General features: G+C 38.9%; 1 protein-coding gene and 1 long non-coding RNA gene across 2 annotated transcripts in view; one reads left to right on the forward strand and one right to left on the reverse strand.

Moving 5' to 3' along the window:
• Positions 1-6,335, reverse strand: part of KCNMB4 (potassium calcium-activated channel subfamily M regulatory beta subunit 4) — a 66,329-nt gene extending 59,994 nt beyond the window's left edge. The window contains exon 1 of the mRNA XM_012788744.2: positions 5,857-6,335. Within this exon, the coding sequence (XP_012644198.1) occupies positions 5,857-6,192 (336 nt within the window). The 5' untranslated portion in view covers positions 6,193-6,335. The remainder of the gene's footprint in view (positions 1-5,856) is intronic.
• Positions 6,336-6,974: 639 nt separating this feature from the next.
• On the forward strand, positions 6,975-15,824 carry LOC142873358 (uncharacterized). The gene is made up of 2 exons (XR_012921428.1): positions 6,975-7,620; positions 15,592-15,824. It is a non-coding gene; the product is annotated as an uncharacterized LOC142873358 (long non-coding RNA).
• Positions 15,825-19,372: the final 3,548 nt, after the last annotated feature.

The raw sequence follows: 19,372 nt of genomic DNA on the forward strand, positions 1-19,372 counted from the left end.
AAGTGAACATGTTCACATGCACATATACACACATACACACACACAAATTCTATTTTCAACTCAGCAGCCAGAAGGGATCATTAACATTTTTTAAAAGTCTAAGTTTGATTATATCTCAGCCCTGCTCAATGTCAGATAGCTTACCATCATGCTTGGAATAAAATCCAAAGTCTTTCTCATGTTTTTTAGGATCCTAACCTCATCTTCCACTGTTCTCTGCTGCATTCACTGTGGTCCAACTTCACTGTCATCTTCACAGCTCCTCACACAAATCTGGCAGACACTTATCTCAGGACCTTTGCACTTGCTATTTCCTCAGTCGGTGGAACATACTCCAGATAGCAACCTGAGTCATTCCTTATTTCGTTTTGGCCTTTGCTCATCCCCTCAAGTTCTTTGTGTCTCAGTGCCAATGTCACTTCATCAGCACCACCTTCCCTGACCATCCTGTCTAAAAGAGCAGCTTTTTGCTTCTTCCATCACTGTCTGTACTCCTATCCTGCCTGAATTTTCTTTACCCACCTATCATTACATGACATTACATCACAAATTTATTTCTTATCTGTTAATCCCCACACCAAAATGTAAACTCCATGAGTGCAAGAACTTTGTTTTTATCTCTATTCTAGTCTCAGAATCTGGAATCACACATTGCACAGAGTAGGCACTTAATAAATATTTGGTAAATGAATAAACTCATCTCTGTATGTCCTCTTGTTTCTTGCCCAGTTATTTGATCATAATAGATGCTGAAAAAAGGATAGGCTGAGCTGAATTTTATGTACATATCAAACATTATTTAATATAATCAAAAGAAAACCAACCCAAAAAAGTATAATCTTTTTCATGGAGAAATAAGATTGCAAAGAAGTCATCATAAAGTCGGGCGCGGTGGCTCATGCCTGTAATCCTAGCACTCTGGGAGGCAGAGGCAGGCGGATCGTTTGAGCTCAGAAGTTCGAGACCAGCCTGAGCAAGAGTGAGACTACGTCTCTACTAAAAATATAAAGAAATTAATTGGCCAACTAAAAATATATAGAAAAAATTAGCCGGGCATGGTGGCGCATGCCTGTAGTCTCAGCTACTCAGGAGGCTGAGGCAGAAGGATTGCTTGAGCCCAGGAATTTGAGGTTGCTGTGAGCTAGGCTGATGTCACAGCACTCTAGCCCAGGCAACAGAGTGAGACTCTGTCTAAAAAAAAAAAAAAAAAAAAAGAAGTCAAGAAGAAGTCACCACATTTCAGCTTATTAGCCTTTTATTATGTAGTTCTGATATGATGGACCTCCCTATATCAAATTGAGTATTTAAGGAAGGAGTTCAGAAACTACCAACAAGAGGCCACACTACACAGTGTGTCAGGGCTGGTGCACTAGTGGATCTGAAGGGTACCAATGTGACTGCAAGCCACGATACCCTGTAGTTAAGGTACATCCAGCTTCAGGGGATATACTTAAAGCCTAAAGCCTTTTCTAAGTTTTTCTTTTCCTCAGATCATTTCCCTTAAGAGTGCTGGTTTCTCAGAAATAGACTTTTATCCTTTGTTTCTAAGTTTTTATTCTCAGAGGAAGAAAAGCTCAAAACAAAAATAACGCATACAGTCTCTAATCACCCACTTCTTCTTGTCCGACAAACAAGAGGGTGGTTTTTAAAATTCATTTTCTTCTTTGCCATCTAATGTATATACTGATGGGAGACGCAAATGTCTAGAATTGAGTCAGTCTATTTCGTTTAACCAATTTTAAACTATCACAGGCTAATTTTAAATGATGCTCTTGTTTTCCTTCAGAATTTCCTTGAGTCCCTCTTTTTATGTCAACTCCCTAAATGCAACATCTTTTAATCTGAGAATATAAGTATTGTTTTAAATTAAAAAAATTTTTTTAGGCCGGGCGCTGTGGCTCACGCCTGTAATCCTAGCTCTTGGGAGGCCGAGGCGGGCGGATTGCTCAAGGTCAGGAGTTCGAAACCGGCCTGAGCAAGAGCGAGACCCCGTCTCTACTATAAATAGAAAGAAATTAATTGGCCAACTGATATATATATAAAAAATTAGCCGGGCATGGTGGCGCATGCCTGTAGTCCCAGCTACCCGGGAGGCTGAGGCAGAAGGATCACTCGAGCCCAGGAGATTGAGGTTGCTGTGAGCTAGGCTGACGCCACGGCACTCACTCTAGCCTGGGCAACAAAGCGAGACTCTGTCTCAAAAAAAAAAAAAAAAAAAAAAAAAAAAATTTTTTAAAGGTAGGGTCCCCTGTGTTGCCCAGGCTGGACTGGAACTCCTGTGCTCAAATAATCCTCCCACCTCAGCCTCCCGAGTAGCTGGGACTAGAGGCGTGCACCACTGCACCAGGCTCCAAAAATATAAATATTAACTACAGTGAATCTTTTTTGGTTCTCATGTTGCTTTTCTTGCACAGTAGATGAGTACATTTTCTAAAATAGTGGTTTTCGACTCTTTTCTACACATTAGAATCACCTGCAGAACTTTTAAAAAATAACAATGCTCAGGCCCCACCTAAGATCAAATCAGAATCTCTGAGAGTTGGGCTCAGGCATAAGAATGGCCTGTAAAAGTTCCCCAGGTGATTCTAATGCGTAGCTACACATAGTTGAGAACCAAAACATTTATCATACACAACTGTGAGTCACAAAGAGACAGTACAGTGATGGGAACAGTAGCAATAGGAAACTGACCCAAAACTTAGATTTTTAATATGGTTAATCCACAGAGGAGATCATTTCCCTGTATACTGGGTACTCAGCTGACTTGAATATTGCATCACATGACAGGATGTAGTGATTGCTTTAGACAATAAGGACATAATTTAAAATATAAACAAGGCTGGGTGGTGCAGTGGCTCACACCTATAATCCTAGCTCTCTGGGAGGCTGAGGCCAGAGGATCGCTCAAGGTTAGGAGTTTGAAAACAGCCTGAGCAAGAGCGAGAGCCCATCTCTACCAAATATAGAAAGAAATTAATTGGCCAACTAAAAATATAGAAAAAATTAGCCGGGCATGGTGGCACATGCACCTGTAGTCTCAGCTACTTGGAAGGCTGAGGCAGAAAGATTATTTGAGCCTGGGAGTTTGAGGTTGCTGTGCGCTAGGCTGACACCACAGCACTCTAGCCCAGGCAACAAAGTGAGACTCTGTCTCAAAAAATAAAATAAAATAAAATATAAACAAATAAATTGAATAGGAATTAAAGATATTTGAAAGAAAGTATCAGCCAAATATCAAATTTATTCATACTATCTTCCTAGTAGTCTATGGCTTAAGAAGTTACATATTTGTAATATTCTTTTCCCTTTCCTGCCTTTCACTGTAATTAATGCAGCAAACTCAAGGGAGAAGAAAAAGTACTTATTCTATTTTTCTAAGAAGTGATTTCCTAAATGACGTCTTGTGGTGGTAGATGATAAAGAAGAGAAGGCTGAAGGGGGTTGGAATCTAAGACATCATAGGGAATCCAGATATTCTACAAAGGAATAGGTGGGAAACTTAGGCCTTCAATAAAGAAGTAAAGTAAGGCAGACAAACTCTCTAGGTGGCCAAGATGCAATAGGAATGGGCAATAGGTATTGCCTAATAGCAAGGGCAACGTGAAAACATTCTGCTTTTGTACTTGACTCTGGCAATAAGAATTCCCAAATTGACCATTTAATTGATCAGAAATAGAAAAGGTGATGCTAAAGAACAAACTTATATTCCATAAATGCTACAACACAAACATAATGTAGATAAAGAGATATATTGGTTTGGCTGAGGAAACCTATTCTAAATTGACTAGGATGTTATGACTTTCTGTAACATAAATTTATCTTTTTCTAGTTCTGTCATTTTCTGAATACTTTATGTTATTTTGTTCAGATACATCTTCAAAACAACTGTTGCCAAGATCTGAATTGGCACTGGGGGAAAAAAAAAAAACCAAAAACCCAGGTTATTTGCAGCACAGGGAAAGAGAGAGAATCTTAGTATTACATAAAGCATTGTGATTGCTTCCAAGTGATTTAAAAATCAGTGTCCTAATGATTCCAATTTACTTTTTCTGCCAGATCCTTCAAAACTGCCTGGAAATCATGAAGCAGTCTTTTGTAATAAATTCTAATTTGTCAATGTCTTTATTAGGTATTAGTCATTTACTGGTATAGATACATGCAATTTATTAGTGCCTGAACCACTATCTTAAAATAATTAGCAATGTTTCAGCAACTATAGCAACTCTTAAATCATGAACTACCATATAATTTCTAAATCATTACTGTTGCCTGACACCTTTGACATTGTAAGTTTAGTTCTGGAAAAAAAATGTTTATGAACCCTGAGAGTTCTTTTGAAATTCTGAGCATTAAGTAGATTAACTTACAACACTAGTCTTTGAGACACTATCACTTCTTCAAGAGCTTGAACATTATACTCTAAATTCTACATTCTAAATTCTTATTCCTATATTTACTGTTTATGTATTATCTTCATTTTTTAAGGCAGATAAATCTTCACTTGTCAGCAGAAGCATTTTTCTGAGAGGAGTCATATTTTTAAAAAGCAATTCTTTTAATTTCCCAAATTCAATTATTTCTTGTTTAGGAGACATGACCATGAGTTTTACGGCAAAGCCATGATAAGTTTGTTTTAGATACTTTTAAAACATACACAGAGATTTTTTTTTCTTTTGGATTAATATAAATATATCTTGTCACATTTAACAGAAAGTTTTCTTGTGTACACAGATTCATTCCCTTCTGGACTATTTTCCTGCTTGATCTTCAAGCACAGCCCTCACAAAGAGGAAAAATGTCAGTAACTTCTAAAAAGATACACCCCATTACTTTGATAGTTAAGCAACAAGGAGAGTAGAAAAGACACAGGGAAGAAAATAAGAAACACCTTTCTTGTAAAACCAGGTGCACTACAAAGCTCAATTAGTTCACAAACTGAGGACACTGCTTTTTATAAGTTCTTTTTCGCCACTGGGAACATTTTTCTGAGTCTCCCTCTCTGCTCTCCATCCTTTAAGTCCTAACCAGGTTTTACCATTTTTATCCACCCTTCCTTTCTTGCTTGCTTGCTTGGTTGTGAGACCAAAAGTTGACTGGGAAGGAATATTTGGCATATATCACTGAGCGGTTTTTATTATCAGTAAGTTTTATTGTTCCACAGACTGCTCCTGATGGTCCCCAGACAGAGTCCCTAGGTGCCCTCTAGACACTCTGGAGAATCTATTTCATGAAAACTAGGAGCCCTCTGTCTGTATGCCCCCAAAATGGACCCACAAAGATTTTCCCATTTGATCCCAGGTTGTCTGTCAATCCTCAAAAGCTTATCTTTGGACCCCAAGTTAAAACTGTCTGTATAGGCAAGAACGCCACAACAACTTTCGATGGGCTAAAAGGTCCCCTTGACCTTTCACGGAAGGTCATTCATTCCATCCCAGTTCCTGACCCGGCCAGTTGAAGCTCTCGGATCTTGACTGTGCACAGGAGTAGGCAGATCCCCGCCAACCACTGGCTTTAAACCGAGGAAAAGTTAACTTTCTTGGCTCCTTGCATTTCTCCAAACCCCGTCCGGCAGGCGCGGGACCTGTGCTGGGTCGAGGCCTCAAAATCTGAGACAGGTGTTAAAGTGAGCCTCTAGGCAGCACGGTCCCCGCGCACAAACCACCTGAAGGACCAGAGCCCCAAGCTCCCGGAGGTCCTCGCGCTGGAGTAGAGCCCGCGACGCGCGGTCTCCCCCTAGCAATGCGAGCCCAGTCCGAACCCGCCTCGCGCGGGTCTGACACCGAGGCTGCCCCCCAACCTCCCGCAAGAGCTAGGCGTCCTCCGCGGGCAGCGCCCGGGCGCGCGGGGCGTTCTTACCTTGGGGTTGGTCAGGAGCTGGTGCTCGTCGCTGTGCAGCAGCGCCCTGGAGTTGGACTTGGAGTTGTTCACGTAGACCTGGACGCAGGGGTACTGCGAGGTGCCCCTGCAGTCGGCGCCACAGGTGAAGGTGCACTCGAACACCTCCCCGATCTGCTGCACCGACAGCACCGTGCAGTTGGCCTCCGTGGCTTGCAGATCCTGCAGCGCGGGACTGAGCCAGCAGAAGCCGAAGATGAAGAACAACACGACGCCGGAGATGATGAGAAACAAGCCGAGCCGGATGCTCTTGTCCTCGGCTTCCGTGTACTCGTAAGCCACCCGGAGCTTCGCCATCGCCCCCCACTCTGGGCGGCTGGCGCGCTCCCCCCGCCCCCTCCCGCCCCCGGCGCCGAGCCCGACTGCCTCGGGCGGGAGGAGACGCCGCCGCCACCGCCGCCGCCTCGCGACAGCAGGGGAGTGGGCGGCGAGGGGGAGCGCGAGAACAAAGGGGCCGAGGCCGGCGACGCCCCCGGCGGCGGCAGCGCCCCCCGCCCCCCGGCCGCCGCTCGGGCCCCGCGGTGCGGCCGCGCTTCAGAGCCTCCGGCAGCCCTGGGCGCGGGGAGCGCGCGGACCGCTCCAGCCTCCAGCGCTCCCTGCCAGCCTCCGCCCCCGCACTCTCCCCGCCTCCCCCTCCCCGCCGCCGCTCGCCGCGCGTGCCCCAGTCTCCATCGCCCGCTGGCCGCTCCTCCGCGGACTCGCCGGGCTGCTGCCCCGAGGGTAGGAGCTGCTGGGCTGGGGCGAGCCCTGGGGCTCCCCCGTGCGGGAGGCGGCTCCGCCCCGCGCCGCCCCGCCGCCGCCCCGCGCCCCCGGCCCCGCCCCGCCCCGCCCGGGGGCGTCGCCTGCGGGCGAGTTTGCGGGCGAGCCCGGGGTCCTCGCCAAGCCCCCTTGGAGGGGCGTCCGAGATGAAAGCTTAGGAGCAATGCAGTTTAACCCGAGCGAAAGTTAAAAAAACAAACGAAAAAAAAAAAGGGGCAGGCTGCAGTGCCGGCGGAGGAGCGGCGGGAATCTTGAACTGCGGACGCGGATTGGTCAGCCGGCGGCGCGCGTGAGCCCGCGGCCAAACAGCGAGCGCTCCCGGGAAGCGCGCTCGGTGACGGCGGGGGACCCCGGCGCGGCGGGCCGGCCGGACGCAGGTGGAAGCCCGGGGCTGGAAGCGTGCGCTGGGGCGCGCCCCGGGCAGGCCCCGGCCCCGGGCTCCCGCGGCGGGGCTGGAGGCGAGACCCGGCCGGGCCTCGCCGCCGCCGTCGGGCGAGGGCACTAACGGTCCGGCCGCCAGGCCCGGCCCGGCCCTCCCAACCGTCTCGGCGCAGGCCCGCGCCCCGGCCCTAGTGGGACAGGCTGAGTCGGGCAGAGTTTGCTGTGGAGGCAGGAGGCTGCGACTGGCAAAACCAAGGAAATACTGCCTGGGTCCTCCTTGGTGGATCTCGTGGCAACTTAGGTCTCCGGCAGCTAGGTCGACCCCCCTTCATTTGCCTCCATGGCTGGGGCTGACTGAGTAGGGACCGAAGGAAACAAGGTGGAGAGGCTTGCAGCCTGGAAGGAAACACCACTTTCCCCTCAGGACTGTGCCCTCGCTCCAAGGCTCCCGAGAACAGAATCATTTCTTTTGTGTTTCCCTCCGTAGGAGTCTTGCCACCCCTGGCCCGCCCCCGGGATTTGTACATGAGCTTTCCAGGAGCGTTGTGCAAGGCGACAGCAGCGTCCAGACCCAATTTGGGACAGGTACCGTTTCTAGAGCAGCGTCTGCTCTCTTAATTCTCTCCGTGGCTCTCTCCACCTCTACCCGCCTGGTGCATACTTTCAGCTTTTATTCTTTTTGTGACTTTTTTTTTTTTTTAGTTTACCTTTTTCCAAACCACACTAATATCATAAAATCAAACTTTCCAAACCACACTAATATCATAAAAAATATCATAATATCAAAAATCAAAATTCGACCTATAGTTTGAAGAATAAAATCAGAATGTTCACTTCCTTGAGAAATACATAAACATCCTTTTCTGGGTTTGTAAGTCCCAAATGAATAAACTCTAAATCGAGTTATATTCTTGACGAATATGAAAACACAGAATCATGGAATTCTTGACTTATCTTTCCTGGACTTGAAATGTTACTTAACTGGTATTGAGTACTTTTCAACTGCAGTTTTCATAAGTTTGTTATTTTGAAGTACTGTAATACATTCCTTTATGTGCTTAGGTAACAAGCATTTCCAAGCAATGGGCAAATCAAGTTTAATTACAGAAAGACCCTAAGTGTTTTTCTGACTAAATTGAGAAGATGCAGGATTTTGGAAAACTTCCAAATCAGGAAGATACTTTGTACTTTAATGACTTTCAAGTTTTGAGGGAGATTTCCTTTTTTTTTAAACCTAAGAATTACATTATTTTCTTCTTTTTCTGTTGGCATAAGGACAATTGTTGGTGATTACATTACCTAAAAGGAAAAGTGAGTTCAATAGTTGAAATAGCTTAACCTGAGATCACAAATCTTTACTCTGAATCTTTTTCCTGTTGCAGGTTATACTAATTTTCTCTTTAACAAAGCTGAAGCTGAGTCTAAAATCTGAGGCAGTGATGAGCAAATAACAAAATCCAATTATGCTAGCTTGGTATGCTGAGGGACTGAACCTTGAGGCAGAATTAATTCCTATTAATGCTCCTAAAGCACAGGGATGGGGGGGTTGTGAATAATTTAATGAATATGATTCATTTTTCAATGATTCCAGAGCTCTAAGTATTCTGTGAATGAAACCTCTGGCTACAAACTGAAGTAAGGTGGTCCTTCCTCTAAGCCTACAGAGCAATATCAGAAAATTCTGCATCTGGTCAGTTTTTTACCCTAGTTCTAGTTCTGCATCTGGTCAGTTTTTTACCCTAACAGTTAAGGTATTTGAAGAAACTGTTGGCATCCAGTCTTTTGTTCTTTAGGCATTTACTTTTTCCTCCTCTTTCTTATTTTTAAATTAGCTTGCTTGTCTTCTCTGAACTCTTCCTGTCTTTCTTACTGGAAGTCAAACATATCAAAAGACTTCACAAATCAGTTTCTATTTTATCCTTAAAGACACACTGGAAATGTTTATTAGTTTCATTTACTTGAGGTGAGGCTGCCTTATCACATTCCCAATGAAGATTGGGATATGTCAGCCCCTCAATTTCAGAAAATAGGTCACCATTTACTCTCTAAGTCAAAATGGTATTAAGAACCCTGGGGACCTCAGAAATGCTAAGCTCTGAGGTCACCTAGCATCTTCTGTTCCCTGTGGAGAGTAAAGGCAGCACAGAAGAAGGAGCTAGTCCTTTCTCAGAACAGTGTTCCAGCAATTAAAATTAGGATTAACAAATATAATATTCAGAACCAGACTGACTTATTAAGTGTATGTCATTGTTGAAGCAGTGTTTCCAGGAGAATCATGGCTGAGTCTTGATGAAATGCCATTTAAAAGAAAAATAAAACCTATCTAAACAAGAACATTAAAACCTTTATTATTTATAATTTGTTTTCATGATCAATATTCTTCACAAGGTCTTGTGACTGATGTTAAAGCTGCAATATACAATTTCATATGTATATACCATTTTATTAAAAGATTTGAAAAAGAATTCTAAAGAAGGCTTTTGTATTCTAGAAATAGAAGGGCATTTAGAGCATGTTGGGAAAATGTTTATACACTATTCCAAACTTCGGCACATTACTAAGTTTTTCAGTAATAAACTCTTGCTAAACACTTGAATAGCTAAAATATATAGGTGAGGAAATTAATATTGTATCTCACCTTTTTTCATTGAAGTGCACATTTTGGATAGGTTTTAGACCTTTGTAACTAGGATAATTAGATAAGAATAAACATAATGAAAGTATGAGTGATCCAACAAAGAAAACGATATAGCAACATTTTGTGTTTTTTGATTTAGTAGATGTAATTGTAGATTTTGTTAATATAGACAATCGAGGCTGGGCATGGTGGCGCACACTTGTAATCCTAACACTTTGGACGCCTGAGGCGGGAGGATCACTTGAAGCCAGGAGTTCCAGACTAGCCTGAGCAACAGTGAGAACCTGTCTCTACAGAAAACTAGAAAAATTAGCTGGGCGTGGTGGTGCATGCCTGTAGTCCCAGACACTGGGGAGGCTGAGGCAGAGGGATCACTTGAGCCCAGGAGTTTGAGGTTGCTGTGAGCTAGGAGAGGAGCTGCACTCTAGCCCCACAAGTAAGATCATGTCTCAAAAAAGAAAAAAAAAAATAGAAAATTGAGTTTCCTTTTTGTCTGGTTTTAACTTTAAAGTGTTTACTGTTGTACTAAATGATTTTCAGCTTGCTGATACTAAGAAATTAACTTTGTCTTGCCATACTCCATTATGAATGTTAGTATTTGTTATTAGCTTCAAAATTTTAAACTCAAAATAAATTTCCTATGTGACCACTGTATTTTCTAATTATCCTTATTTTTTCCTGGCCATAACCTTTACCTATTATATCGAGCATATAATTATTACTGAGGACACTACTTACTATTTCTATTTATAATCACAGTGTATTAGAACAGAAAGGATCTTAAGTATCAGAAAGCTCTCTAGGCCTGGTGCAGTGGCCAGGACAACAGAGTGAGACTCTGTCTCAAAAAAAAAAAAAAAAAAAAGAAAAGAAAGCTCCTCAAAGACTTTACATTTTGTTTGAACTATTTCAAGTAATTATTTTAAATATATTTTAAATAATGAGTAATTATGAGTAAAAAATGAGTAATTATTTAAAATATATTTTAAAAGTTCAAATATATGTTTACAGACAGCCCTTATTTTTTGCAATTGAGAAAAGCAAAGACAATTCACATTAGTAAATTATATGAAAAACATTTTTTTAGAGACAGGGTCTCAATTTGTGCAGTGAGTGCAGGCTAGAGTGGTGTGATCATAGATCACTGTAACCTCAAACTCCTGGGCTTAAGCAATCTTCTCACCTCAGCTTCCCAAGTAGCTGGAACTACAGGTGCCTGCCACCACACCTGGCTAATTAAAAAAAAAAATTATAGAGGCAGTGTCTCACTGTGTTGCTCAGGCTGGTCTTGATTGAACTCCTGGTCTCCTTGATTGAACTCCAAGGCAATCCTCCTGCCTTGGCTTCCCAAAGTGCTGGGATTATAGGCATGGGGCACCACACCTGGCTGATATTAGTAAATGTTTAATACCATCGTGGTAGTGCTGGCTAGAGTTCCTAAATTCTCACTAGCTGCTAGTCTTTCATGATAATTGAAGTGAATTTCTACGGGAGATATTTATACACATATATAGTAAAATGGAAATCGGCTTTGAAATTAGAAAGAAGCAAAGAGGTTTTGGTTCCAGCTTTAATAGGAAATAAGTTGACATAAGGTAAATACTGTCTTAGTCCATTTTCTTTTGTTAATACTATACCTGAGACAGTAATTTAGAAACAAATTTATTTCTTACACTTCTGAAAGCTGGAAAGGTCCAAGAATATGACAGTGGCACATGATCAGGGTTTCATGTTCTGTCATAATGTGGCAGAAGGCATCACATGATGAGAGCAAGCGTGTGCTTATTAACTCGCCACTCTTCTTATAAAGCCACTAGTCCCATCATGGGGATTCCACCCCTGATGACCTTATTTAATCCTAATTACCTCACAAAGGCCCCATCAACATATGAATTTGGGGATTAAGTTTCCAACATACGAAATTTGGGGACACATTTAAACCATAGCAATAATTAATGTTAGATTGTTTTCTCCTCTTCTCCTGAAAAGATTGGACTAGAAGATAGTTTGAACATTCTAGTATCTAATTCCAAGTTTTTGTTCTTGCCATGTTCTTAAAATTTTGGGTATTACTCTGTAACAGCACCAAGTCAAAAGGTCTTTTAACATAATCCCAAAATATGGAGAGCATCTCCTAGCATGATGGCTAATAGGAGTGTTTGTCTTTGGAGAAATAGATCTGTATCTATAGAACACCTAATATGAACTGGGTTATCTAGAAATGCACTAATTTGGCCGGGTGCAGTGGCTCACGCCTGTAATCCTAGCACTCTGCGAGGCCAAGGCAGGCAGATTGCTCGGGGTCTAGAGTTCAAACCAACCTGAACAAGAGCGAGATCCCGTCTCTACTATAAATAGAAAGAAATTAATTGCCCAACTAACATATATAGAAATAATTAGCTGGGCATGGTGGCGCATGCCTGTAGTCCCAGCTACTGGGGAGGCTGAGGCAGGAGGATTGCTTGAGCCCAGGAGTTTGAGGTTGCTGCGAGCTAGGCTGATGCCATGGCACTCACTCTCAGCCTGGGCAACAAAATGAGACTGTCTCTCCCCCCAAAAATAATAATAAAAATAAAAATGCACTAATTTAATCTTCCCATAAGAAGAAGAGGGATCAAAATTCAGAAATTAAATAATTTTTGCAAGGCTGCACACATATTGACAGCCCCAGGAAATTATAAGCTACATTGTTTCTCTATTAATACTATACCATGCCACTTCTAAGAAATTTACTTAGTAACAAAATAAGTGTAGGTAATACAAAAAGCATTTACCTAAGGATTTAAAGTGTGTTTATATACTTACATTCAATTACAGTTAGGTTTGATCAAAATCCCTACGTGAAATCTGATTATGAAGGGGATGATGGAGCTAATGATTGAATCTGGTCCCATCATTTAATTTTACTTTGAATCACATTGTGTTGAAAATAGCTCTTTTTCAGATGCTTAGCAAACAGTACCACTTGGTACTGTTTTATGTGGGGCAAGGAGAGTAAGTGTAGTATTTAGGTTTCTAGTGGCTTGGTAGAAATTCAAGCTAGATTCAAAGTAGAATTAAATACAGGGAATAACTAACTAGATGTTAATAAAAAGAGTCACTTAAATAATTCTAGGGTGGAAGGAAATCCTATCCTGTTCATGTAGAAAATCACCTAATACTTCTAATAATTGCTTTTTTTTTGCCTTTGCCTTGGACACTTCCAGTGATGGAAAAACCAATCCCTAATGCTATCCACTTGATTTTTGAACCTTTTAAAAAATTATGAAGTGGTGCTTTATTATTGCAGATTGAAATTTGCCTTGTCAAAACATCCATGTAATGGTCCTTATTCTGTCCTCTGGTGTTATGTAGGATGAAGATATTTCTAAAAAAATAAAGCCTTACAAATGACTCCACTTAAGATGTGGGAAGACAGCTATCATGTCTTTCCAAGGCCTTTTCTGATGCTCATCTTCCAGTTTCTTCAGTATTCTTTTTTGATATGGTTTAGGAAACTAAGGCCTTACCCTTACCCCAAAATGCCAAGAAAAATAGATAATTCAAAGTTGGAAAAGATTACCCCCCTTTAACATTCTCTAAAATGTCTGCACCTTTCTTTTCCATGATACCCAACTTACCAACACTTGTTTTAGGAAAATGGATTTTGTTATTCATTAACAATGTCATTATAAATATAGAGAGAATCTGGATTCCAAATAGTGATATGCAAGTCAACTAATATTCAAATTTTAGATCTACATTAAATCATTTAGAGTGAACTGAAAAAAATTATACAAAACTTTAAAATGGGAAATCTGGAAATAACTTTCTGAGCAGAGGAGTAACATGACTTGCGTTTTTTAAAATTGAGGTATAACTTTCATGCAATAAAGGGACATAATGTATTTTATATTCAGAGAATACTAACCATATGAAGACAATAAACTACTTAAAATATTCAAGATAAAATATCAAAAATGTCTCTTAAGAGGGGAAATATTTTACTCAAAGACAGCCATTTTTCATGCACTGTTACATATGGTAATTAGAACTACATCTTAAAATAAATGTTCAGTATGTAACAGATTTAAAGGTAGCTTTGAAACATTCTGGCTGCCCCAAATCTTTATTTTTATCCATAAGAAGATGAAACTATTTATGTCATTCCCTCATGTAATGTTTTCTCATTGAGATGTATAATTTTGAAGAATAAATGTTTAATTTAAAAGTTTTTCCATTATAAATGAGTATCAAGAGGCCTGATTCTAAAAGAATCAAGCAGACTGAGTGACTTATGGACATCATTACACTCTTGAAATTTGAGGCATTTCTTCCAAATGTTTGAAGAACTTGTGTGTTATTGGAATTATCTTCAGTCTGTACTAAATAGATTGGCCTCGATGAAAAAGGCATTTGTTATAAGTTTTAAAAAATTAAATTATGTGGTCAAAATGTCATGGCAAAGAAAAAGGAAAATTACCAAAATATTACATTTTAGGAAATGCTTATGCAAATTAGTGACCATCTCTGATTCATAGTAAAGAATTGTTTTCCTCAGCTAGCTGGTACCCTCAATTATTATTGTTTAAAGGAAATAACACTTTTGGTATAAAGCCAGTTTTATTTCACCTTTTCTAAGACGTCAAAATATTTATGGTATGATAGGTCCCTATCAAGCCTGGAAATGGAAACTAAAATGAAGAATGAAAATTGGTTTTGCTATGTATAAGAGTTTATGAGCTAAAGTATTCTGCCATGTGTAACTGGTGATCATATGCTATTTGACTATTTATGCAATAATTTGGATTTTCAAGAGATGGGGAATTAACAATTACAACCTTGTGAATTTTATGACGTTTTCAAGAAGGCATTTAAACGATTGAAAGAAAAACTGTATGATAAACATATGGAAATAATTAGCTTTCTAAAGAGCCCTATCTTATGATGGAGATATATTATTAAAACCTTTTCATAGTATTTACATAACCAGATAATTGGATTAAAAAAACCTTTCAATTAATGTACATGTAATTGATAATGCATGTAATTGCCATTAGCAGTTCTTACGCATACAAATTGAAGTGGAAATCCAAGATCTAGCAAAAATATTCTCAGAAAATAGCTGAAATAAAAGTATCTTTGTTGTTTTATACTTGAGAATGGATTCAGCTGTTCTAATAAATACTGTTTTAATAGCATGGTTTTTGCACTAGAACATTGGATATGACACAAGAAAAAGTTAAATGAATATGCCTGATACATACGAAATCATCCCAAGATTAACCTGAAGATTAACTTAGTGGGATTTCATCAGAATTTAAAGTTTTATTCTAGTTAGCCCTTGTACAGTTGGCAAATTATAGTTTAAGTGTGATTGGTAGTTTCAGTCACTTCAGAAATGACTGTGGTATTTGCAAAAGTACATGTTCCTGGCCTCTCCTCAGACATTTGAAAATCAGAATGTTTGAAGATGGGGCTTAAAATGTACATTATTAACACACTACCCAGGTAATTCTTATGTATATCAGTTTGAGAATTACCTAACTAGAGGATAACTTTGATTTTGGTGGGTCCCTGTAGCTATCTCAATCCTAAGTGAGCCTTTTACACAATAAATGAACGATTTTCTTTTTATATAATAGGGATATTGCTCAATCTACCTTGTGTGATCTCTACTGTAGCAGAAAACAGAGGATTGCACACTAATGCAATATATAATTTCAGGCTAAACATTTATCTCCAAACTTATCAAAAACAGTCTCTTCCCTCCTTTGAATGTAGGACTAAAATCCATAAATAAATCTGGTAAATATACATATGATTTATTATTTGTGCTTTATTAATATTTTATGTTCCTGTTCCTAATGTCAAAAGAAAACACAACAGGTAAGATAAATAAAGTTGCCTTTTATAATTTTTTGATTTTCTTTCCACAGATATTGTAGTAATTTTAAGTAAGCCTATCTACAATTCACAGAACAGCACATCTTTAGGTATATACTTAAAGGTCAATGCTTTAAGTATATACTTTTTAACCCTGATGATATGAGTCCCCAGCTTCAACCAAGAAAAGGATAACATCTTAAAGAGCTGAGAAGAGGCCTGGAAGTTATCAAATCCAACTTTTCATTCAAAAAGGCAGTCTTGTCAATAGCAATTCCGATGGTCATCCAGTTTCTGCTTGAATATTTTTATTGATAGAATCCTTACTTCATGAAGCAGCTACTACCGTGGGAAAGCAACTTATTGCAGAACCAAAATCTGTCTGATTCAACTTCTCCCACTTGGTTTGAGACTTGCCTTTTTCCTCATTTAAATATTTCCTGTATTTGAAGGTAGTTGTCACATCTCCTTTTAGTTGTCTCTTCTCTGAGATCTACATCTCCTCAATTTTAAGAAGCACATTCTTTCCTTGCATAACATCTTTAAAATTGGGGTGAATTTTGCAACTGGTGGCTTATCATAGACTTTTTCTTCCTTAGTTGTACAAAATGGTATACCTTACAATTGTCAACAGTTAGACTTGCTGAAATACAGTAATTCTACTTTAACATTTTTTCAATGAACCACAGGAACAATAAGACATTTAGTTCAATTCCTTACCTAGTACACAGAACACTGTCCAAACACTGTTAGGTTATGTTCTATGAGGTTGAATCTAATGTCTCACAAAGCAATTCATTTGAAAATCTTAATTACCTCAGTTATGTTTTATCATTGCACTGAAAGCTTTTAAATGAATTTGCCTTTCACCAACAGCTCCTAAATTTGATACTTGAAGAAAATACCATGTTTCCAATGTTTTATTCCTACTTCTTGTTTTGTGTGACAATATTTATTGTAAAATGGGGACACTAAAATCTACCTCATGAAGGTATTCTTCAATTTTAATGTATGTGCTGGTGAAGCAAGGACATACATCATGATGCTTTTCAGACAGGATCTAACAAATGTACGTAAGAACATACAGTATATTGCTTGGCAGCTATGAGGCATCCCACGTCTCTCTCCCCTCTGCCTTCGACAGACATGGCAGCTCTTAAAATAGGGCATTCAAATGGGACCTGACATTTCAGATGTGTGATGTGACTACTTCAAATATAGTGGGCTTCCTATCTTGTTCTGAGCATTATACTTCTTAGTGTAAATGAAAATGACATTAATATTTTTGGCAACAGAATCACAGCTCATGTTAACCTACATACGAACCACTCTTAAGCCATGTTATACTCACCATCCTTTATTTATTCTTTTACCAACCAAAGTGCAAAACTAAATAATTATGTTGATTCAACATATTCTCTTTGATTCAACTCAGCACACCAAACTACTGGGTTAGATGTAGATACCGATTTTGACTTTCAATGTGTTTATTCTTTCATCTCTGAGATCTGTCATGGTATGACCCAAGTCACTGGTAATACCAGTGGCAAGGAGAGAGCTTTGTGACTTGCCATTAGGATGTAGCTTTTAGAAAATAAAGACATCTCAATGTCTGGCTCTTCTCATTCACCAGAGACTATCTTAATGGAACCAAGTTAGTAGGCATTTCTAGGTCATCTTTGTTAACTACATAGATAAATCATAGTAAAAAAACATTTAATACAGACATCCTCTTTATACACATTTGTTTAGTTTGCAGACTTGATGCTATTAAGCAAATCTAAGTTAAATGAAGTGAATCCTCCTTTACAGCCATGCTCAGATGCCACATACTTTATGAGCAATGGATGTAATAATGGTAGATCTACAGTTTGTGAATGAAAAAGGATTCAGACAAACATCAACTAGAAAGAGTAGAGCTGAAAATTTTGAAATTCGTGAAAGTTAATTGAAATGCTTAAAAAACATTGTGAAAAATGAAATTACAGCAAAAGATAGTAAATTATCTCAAAGCCCATACTTTAATTTGTACATTTTATTTTCAAATTGAAATATCAACTTTTACCATTCAATCAACAAGTATTTATCAAGTACCTGCTATGTCCCAATTTCAGTGGCAAAAAGGAAAAGACCAGTTAAGTGGTTAGCTTTATATATAAGAATTTAAGTTTTTAGTTCTTAAAATTTATTATATCTAAGGAAATTTTTTTTGTGCAGTGAAAATTCTCTGAAAATAGTTTTGTCATGTATCATCCCAGAAAGCACAAATATATTCACAATCAAATAGATAAAAAGGACTTCCCTTTGTAACTAAATAGCTTTTGTTCTCGGAAAGCCAATTACAGCTTAAGCTAAACATTTATTTAACATAGTGTACACATCTATTTCACTAGCTATCTAGGGGAGAATAAACAAAACTTAGAAGAAAATGTGAAATAAAATTACTTTAGGTCAACTTCTGCACATGTATAATAACCACAAATTATAAAATCAAGGAATGTAACTTATATTAAGGAGGTTGTTGTAGTGTTTTAAAGATTTCAAAAAGAATTTTTAAATTTGTATTTTGAAGTCAAGAGCATGGTAACTTCTGATATTAACAAAGTTATAAAAAGTTGGTTAACATGTAAGAGTTTCTTCATTTTGATGATCCAGGATTAAAAACCTCAGAAAAGTGGAAAAGTATGCACTTAAAAACTCCGTATATGGCATTAAAAAAAAAAAAATTAGAGCTAAGACAACAAACCACTTGATATGACCTACATTGTTTTTCTGAGTCATTCATAGGGTTACTAATCAAGATCATGCTTCAGCTGAGACTTTATCTTGTTATGTTTGTATTCATAAGAATAAAGATCCCCTTCCACTGTCTTTTTTCTTCCCATCTGTTTCACTTTACAAAGCGAAAAAGAAAAGTTTCACTTTACAAAGTGAATTATTAGAGAACAGTTTTTTAGAAAATTGATTTCTAAGATTTGACTCTGGCTTATGTCAAATACGGTATATAGTGTTCTGTGAAGATATTTTGCACAGCAGTTAAAACTATAGTTACATAAATGCTATCTTTCCTACTGAGAATATGCTTTGGTTTATTTTGAAAGATTAAAAATCCTGATTTTTATGTCAGTTTCTCTTATCTCAAAATATATAGAAAAAGGTAAATTTTAAGCCACTTTATATTTCTGATACATAAACACAGCAATGTCATAAATATTTCATTTTCAAACATGATTTGGTAAATGTCAACAAACGTTCATCCTTGATAGAAAAATAGGTTAAAAATAAAAATTTTAAGAATCAAACTCATTGCCTTTTTTCTACTCTCTACCTCTAGTTTTGCTTTGGTAGCTTGAGTCTTCAGATATTTTTAAATACAGTATTTGTATTGAGATGGGAAAAGAATCCATAAACTTGTTAATAAGAGATGTCCAGGCCAGCAAACTGAAGGTACAGTCTACCCCACTCCACCTTTTGGGTTACCTTAATTTGCATATTATGTCTTAAAAAATAAATCTGAAAAGTCCTTCAAGAAATTTGTCACAAGAAGAAAAGTATTTTGCTTGGGGCCCAGTAGTGTTCAGAACATTTCATTTCTAATGCTACCATAATCCATTTATTTAAAAATTGTTTTATTTGGTTAATACTGTCTACGTATTTAATCTACAAGTGAAATGATTCACTATTGTTCCATTGAACTGTTTGTTGGAAGCTGAAAAAGACATTTTAAATTTAGTCACACCATTCAGTTTGATATCTATAAAACTTCAGTTTTTTCCTCTAATTTTCATGTTGAAGAAATAATTCCACAATTTCAAATCAAAGTCAACACTGCAG

This window comes from Microcebus murinus, chromosome 10 (genome assembly GCF_040939455.1).
Source record: "Microcebus murinus isolate Inina chromosome 10, M.murinus_Inina_mat1.0, whole genome shotgun sequence".
Classification (NCBI taxonomy): domain Eukaryota; kingdom Metazoa; phylum Chordata; class Mammalia; order Primates; family Cheirogaleidae; genus Microcebus; species Microcebus murinus.